Raw genomic sequence first — 7,055 nt, 5'->3', positions numbered from 1 at the left:
TGTCCATGGGTTCCAGACTTCAGGCAGTCATTGCCTGCAAAGGATTCTCGACAAAGTATTAACAACTAACATTTTATTTATGATTATGTTAATTTGTCCAATTACTTTTGAGCTCCTGAAAATAGGGAACTGTGTATAAAAATGGTTGCAAATTCCTAAACGTTTCATACTATATTTTTGTTCAACCCCTTGAATTAAAGCTGAAAGTCTACACTTCAATTACATCTCGATTGTTTCATTTCAAATCCATTGTGGTGGCCTACAGAGACAAAATTATAGAAATCGTGTCACTGTCCAAATACTTACGGACCTAACTGTATATACACCATTTATTCATAGGACACATTAATTAATTTAAGTATATCCCTTGTCTTGTTCCTGTGTTGTTTCTGTTCATGTGCAAAGATGACTGACCCGTTCACCAGAGCTTTTGTTTCTTCTTATATTCCCAAATGTTGATTTTGGCAAGCCCAAGGTTTTGGCGATGTTTCTGACTTTCACTGACAAACCACACTGTACAGTGTAAACTGGATAATGATGTGCAAACTTTATTGGTTTTTTCTTTTCTTTTTTTTGTAACAATACAGTATGCTCACACAAATTAGAAAATATATGAATTACATAATTGCACATTAGAGATCAACATTCGGTATGTGGAAAGCGCTGATCAATGTATATCTTCTATTAATCAGTGTAGCCTTTTCATGACGGTGTATTCAATATCATTCTATAAAAAATGTATCAAACATATACACTACAATCATTAAGTCTTAAAATATTGTAAAACATTTATATATAAATGTTCAAACATTTTATGTTCAACCATTTAATTTCAGTATTACTGCAAGACTCCATTTCACTTCATGATTGTGTTGTATTAACAGGATTTACCATACATACATTTGAAAAGGCTTTAAGCATAAAGAACAGTATGTGTTTGACAGGAGAAAGAGAGCATTTCCATATTTTAAAAGCTGATTTCATGTTTGTCTGTAGCTACAGTGCGCTAAATTAGACATCCTCCTCAAGTATTTATTTGAACAGAATGACATCTTGCAGAAGAAGGTGTAAGAAGGAGAAATGGTATATTTGGAGTTCAGCCTCCTCCCTCTCCATCGACCGCTCCCTCTGTTTCTGTTGGATCATTCTCTCTGCCTCCTGATACATTTTCTGAGAGAAGTGTTCTCCTCCGTTTGCTGCAACCATGTCATCAACCTTCTTGATCAGCTTACCAACTTGACGTCTGTCTTGGCTTTCATTGTTGAAGACATGGAATCTGCCACCACAGCGCTGAATCACTTCTTGGAGCTTTGAATCACCGCCACGCACATACTCTTGTATTGTTTGACCCTCTAGTTCATCACCACGAGTGAAGAGCACAATCATGTACTTGGAGACCTCAGGACCAAAGATTTTCTCTAAGGCCTCCACAGCTTTCTGCTCCTCACGGGTGAACCTGCCCAACTGGATCACCAGCAGGAAGACATGTGGGCCGGGGCTTGACACTTGGATACATCTCACTAGCTCGTTTCTTATATGCTTTGGAGTTTTCTGTGTGTCTAAAATTCCTGGGGTGTCCACCACATACAACGATCGTTTACCATGAGCCTTCTCCTTCTTACAGGTCTCAGTCGTAGAACTAGAACCAGGGCTAGATCTAAATAACGGTCGGCCCAGGATGGTGTTTCCAACAGCACTTTTCCCCACGCCCGTTTTTCCAACGAGTACAATCCTCATGTCGGGACCTACACAAATAAAACATCCTCAGTCATATACAGTACCCTGCATAAGTAATGGGACAGTAAAGCATTTTTTTTTCTTTTGACCCTACACTCCAAAAAGTATTTGGAATGGTTTCACCATTTAGAAATTACACCACCTTTTTATGCATAATACCCCTATTTTGTGGTACCCAAAAGTAATGGGACAGATTTATGAAATGCCCAAATTAAGTACTCACGTTTAGTAATTTAGTAACCCTTTTCCAGAAGGCTTTTTAGGTGCTTCTTACTAATTAACCTGACAATCCTTTGTTAGGATAACTAGTGGTTTGCACCTTGCAGTGAAGCCTAGACATATCTGTATACCTGCACTGTTACACTTATTAACCTACCCACCTGTATTACTACTATTTAAAAACATTCATTTTAGGACAATCATTGTGAAGTAGGACAACCAACTATTAGTTTTATAAATTAAGAATTTGTTGATGATTTGTATGAGTCATATCCTCATCAATAAACATTTACTCAGAAACAAAACTACAGCAAAGTTGAATTGTCCTCACCTGCAGGGATTGAGTAGAAATTACCCATCTTGTCTTGATACAGTTGGAGACAAATTATGATGTGGTGTTTTCTTTATAATTAAGCCCAGGTGAAACACGCCCACTCACCCCATCATACCTCTCTACCGGAGGAGGCGGGTGGAGGTAGACATCAGAGGACAGGTGGAACACGCCCACTCTCTACCGGAGGAGGCAGGTGGAGGTAGACATCAGAGGACAGGTGGAACACGCCCACTCTCTACCGGAGGAGGCAGGTGGAGGTAGACATCAGAGGACAGGTGGAACACGCCCACTCTCTACCGGAGGATGCAGGTGGAGGTAGACATCAGAGGACAGGTGGAACACGCCCACTCTCTACCGGAGGAGGCAGGTGGAGGTAGACATCAGAGGACAGGTGGAACACGCCCACTCTCTACCGGAGGATGCAGGTGGAGGTAGACATCAGAGGACAGGTGGAACACGCCCACTCTCTACCGGAGGATGCAGGTGGAGGTAGACATCAGAGGACAGGCTCAATGGAATGCATGGAATGGAATAAGAAATGGTATCAAACACTAACTCTAACCCTAACCCTACCATTCCTTATTCCAGTCCATGTATTACAGTGAGCCATCCTCTGATGTCTACCTCCACCAGCCTCCCCTGGTCTCTGCATAAATGCTGAGGACACGTCTGTCACATTTTCACAGATCACCAATGACTGATGCAGCAAACCATGTCAAGAAAAATGTCATTCAGTAAGTCGTACTTTTAAAATCTTAAACCTAAAGTATATTTGCTCTACATGCAGTACATCATTTTGGATAAATAGTCCTTCTAGATTTACTGTATATATTTACTTGCACTTATTTACTTTCCTCAAAGAAATACTGTATAGTTGGTCTACTGGAATATTTAATTGCAATATTCAAATTAGAACCTTCAAGGTTTTTCAATGCCTATGCAAAACAAGTAAAACATTATTTAATTTGTTCTAGGAAGAAATCCACCACCCAAGAACACCATTGTTCTTCTGGGAAAGAAAGACGACTCAAAGTGTTTGATTGCAGATCGTATCCTAAAGCTAAAGAAACATACCAATGTTACAGGCAAATGCATGAGAGTAGAAAATAAATCATTAGCTGTTGTAATCACCCCAGACATTTTTGATGAAGATGCTGATTCTCCAAACCAGCAAATTATCGACTGTATGGCACTGTCGTACCCTGGCCCTAATATGTTCCTGCTTGTAGGTGACAAACCAATTAGTTGTAAAGAGCAAGTCACAAAGCTAAAGGAGACCTTTAAAGTCTCAGACAGACACATTCAATTCATATCAGAGGATTGCAAAGATGATATCCTACATCAACTATTGAGCACAATTGGAACCAAGGAATTCTCCTACAAATTTAATGACTACAGTGAAGATGTTGTTAAAAAGAGAATGCGCATTTTGGAGGACAGAAGGAATGTACGTGGAATGTAAGACCAAAATACATTATAAAATGTTCTATCCTTTCAAACATTAAGGGTATTAATTAATAAGGGTATTATTAAAGATATGATGTCATGACTGTATACTTTAGGTCTGGGCAGACTGGCAGTTCTGACAACACCAAAAACGACCCTCCAAGCCAAGCTACAAGCCATGGAGCAATGGGAAACCGTCAAGATGTGGTAAGCCCAGAGTGGAGTTTGACAGGGCATCCTGTCAGTGTAACATCCTGTCGTATAAAATCCAGCTGTAACTAACCTGTAGGGCAGGCATGGGCAAACTACGGCCCACGGGCCATATGCGGCCCGTTGGGCTTTTTAAACCGGCCCGTCGAATATTGGTACAAAATTGTCCAAATTATAGTAAAGACCGGCGTTTCAATTGATTCCACTAGATGGCACACTCCAGACACAATTGACCTTTGCTGGAGTCTGGTCTATCCTATCACGTGGAACAAGTTAACCAATCACAGCGAGGAGTTTCACTTAGTACTTTTGGTTTGCTCTGCTAATGTTAGAGTTGGCTAGTTAACATCACATCAGCCAAAGTAGTGATTAATATAATAGTCTAGCAGGAAGGCCCCTCAGATTTTGACTGAGATACCCCTACCCGAGGTAGAACAAATGACAACAATGATTTTCTTATCTTTAGGGTCTCCCATTAATGAAATTGATTGTTGTCAAATTGTATTTTTGGGGAAAATATGTTTTTTGGGTTGTTCTTTAGAACTACCCCAATCCCTGAAAAAATTAGACCAGGCCGAATATGGGGAAGGTGACAAAAAAGCCCATAACTTGAGAAGGATCACTCTTTTCCTCTTCAGATTTGCTGAGGTATAAACCAGGTGGCTGTCCTACATCACCAAATAGTCAGACAACTATTTACCTAAATAAATACTGAATTATAGTCCTGTAAACTTAGCTTTAGTTTAAACGGAAATTGCACTTTTTGGTGATAAGAACATAGGACTCCATCACTTTTCTCTCATTTATCAGAAAAACTGAAATCCCTAAAAAATATAGGTTACCATTACTGAATTGTCTAGGGTGCTATTGAACACTAACCAGTAGTTGTATGGACGCCTAACCACCCCCCCCCCACCCTACCAGTCACACCAAACCTGCTCAAAGAGGATGGCTGCAAAACAACCATTCAGAGGAATCTGTGGCATTTAAAATAACAGTTATTCTGAATGTAGTCTAAACCATTTACAGCATAAGGTGTCATCTTGCTGCCCTATGCTGTTTAAATTGTTTATTCAGAAGTGGCCAACCTTTGGCCCCTCGCTGTATCTCAGGTTGTTTCTGCTATCTCTGTATGGAATTATCTAATTGGTCCTCTTTGTGACCTCTTTGTGGTAGTAAAAGGTGTCACCTGTTTGTCTGGTTGCCGGTTTGCCTGGTTGTCACCTGTAGTCCCTCTATCCTCTCTATCCTTGGACTGGTTGCCTTGTCTTCTAGTTTGAGCTTCCCCTCTTCACTTCAGTCCCTAGTCCGCCCCTCTACCCAGCCCCAAGTGTGCAGCACTGTGCAGCACCCCCCCCTCCCTCTCCACCTCTACCCCTCTTCCTCCACTGCTCACTCTATTTGGGCTCAGTTCTGCTGGGCCTGCCCACTGCAGGGTCACTGCACTCTTTTCCTGCTTGTCTAGGATCTGCATCAGGGACTGAGAAAGAAACCACACACTCGCATTGTTGTGTGTTTGGAAAATAGGAAAATATTTGTAAAGCTTCTGCCAGTGTCAATGAATTGTTAATGGTCGATTTCAGAGATCTGCTATGTCATGTAATTCAAACTATGACTATCTGGAAATAACGTTTGGAACAGAACTGCAGTAAATATTTGGACATTTGTCCATTCATGCACACAGACCACGTCCATTATCTCTGTTTCGTTTTTTGTCTTGACCTTAGGCAGAAGCTTAGGAAATATACCAGGCTGCTATCTCACACAAAACATTATTCTTCTCATGTCATGGCACAGCACAACGCTTACTGCAGGTCTGAGCTTCCTGTTGCCTTCCACTCCCACAGGAAGTGAAACTGGGAGGTAACATTGGAGCTACAGTATGTCTTAGAGGAGTGGGTTGGGGCGGGGCGGGTTCTGGGGGGCATTTTCTATCATGACAGCAGTAGGACACCTCTCTAAACCCCCAGACAGAGCATGTGTCTCCCCTCTACATAATGTCAAAAAAATGACAGACCAGGTGAACACATTCACAGAGCTTAATCATCAATTTGAAAAATGTCATTCATACTGAAGTCCCCATTCATACTTGATATCCAGCGGCTAAAATATGATGAAGTTGCAGATATGAACAGACATCAAAGGTTTTAGACCCTGGATAGGCTTTATGGATGTTCTTATGAATATGTCCACAAAAATGTATAATGGTAGATTTACGTTTGTTTACATTGCTCAGGGATTAGATTACTACTGGTCCAAATGATGAATTCATTTTTGGGGTGAAAATAATCATGGTACATTTCTAAAGTGTGTAATATGTCTTAGTTAACCCGCCATGTCCCTATGAATAACCACATCCATTGGGTGCATGGGTGGCCCAGGAATACATTTGATCCTGCCCTAACCAATTTACTACAATGTCCAATGTTCATCAATTTATTTGCCATTTAGTTTGAACTGAAATTAAAATTGAGGTCAAAGTGATAAATAAATGGATTGGGAAGTACGCGAATGGAGGGATGAGGACGTCATATGATGACACCGTATGAAAGAGATTCTGGAAAGTTAGAAGGTTGAGAACCTTTACAATTTGCTGACTTGAGTTTTCTGGCACGTTGGAACATGAAGACCAATGCAACTCAAGCGCAGAGCATTGCAGCTTGAATTCAACCCATTGCACTGCTTAACATGCAATGATCATGGGCTGTTCTGACCACATACTCTTTGTTAAATGCTCTCTTATGCTACTTTGTAATCGCATTCTTACTTTTTCGAGCAATGCAATGTACAAGAATGACACGGTCACTAGTCATTTTAATGTTGGTATCACTATCTTTTTTCCAACACTAACACTATCTCTAGTCTTTGGTTGCATCTTTATGTAGTAATGACAATATTCCAGTATTTGTTTCGTTACTTTCAACAGACTGTCAAACTAGATAGGATATTGCCATTTTAACATCAGCACTGGGCCATTGAATAAGAACTCTGAGCCCTAGTTATAGTCAATGCAAATGACCCTTCTTGCTGCACAATGTTAAATATCAGTAGCAGACACATCTGAGTTACATACCAATGGCACCCAGACAGACCCAACTCTTGTAACCTT

The 7,055-nt window shown here is 40.6% G+C and overlaps 1 protein-coding gene across 1 annotated transcript; it reads right to left on the bottom strand.

Moving 5' to 3' along the window:
- Positions 1 to 1,032: 1,032 nt before the first annotated feature.
- Positions 1,033 to 2,315, bottom strand: LOC308164709 (GTPase IMAP family member 9-like; the record flags this gene model as incomplete). The annotated part of the gene is made up of 2 exons (XM_080550774.1): positions 1,033 to 1,745; positions 2,288 to 2,315. The coding sequence occupies 2 exons, from the start codon at positions 2,313 to 2,315 to the stop codon at positions 1,033 to 1,035; spliced, it is 741 nt and encodes a 246-aa protein (XP_080406900.1).
- Between the last annotated feature and the right edge of the window lie 4,740 nt (positions 2,316 to 7,055).

Source organism: Nansenia antarctica (assembly GCF_963989245.1).
Source record: "Nansenia antarctica genome assembly, contig: SUPER_8_unloc_2, whole genome shotgun sequence".
NCBI lineage: Eukaryota > Metazoa > Chordata > Actinopteri > Argentiniformes > Microstomatidae > Nansenia > Nansenia antarctica.
This window is presented reverse-complemented; position numbering and strand designations above follow the sequence as displayed.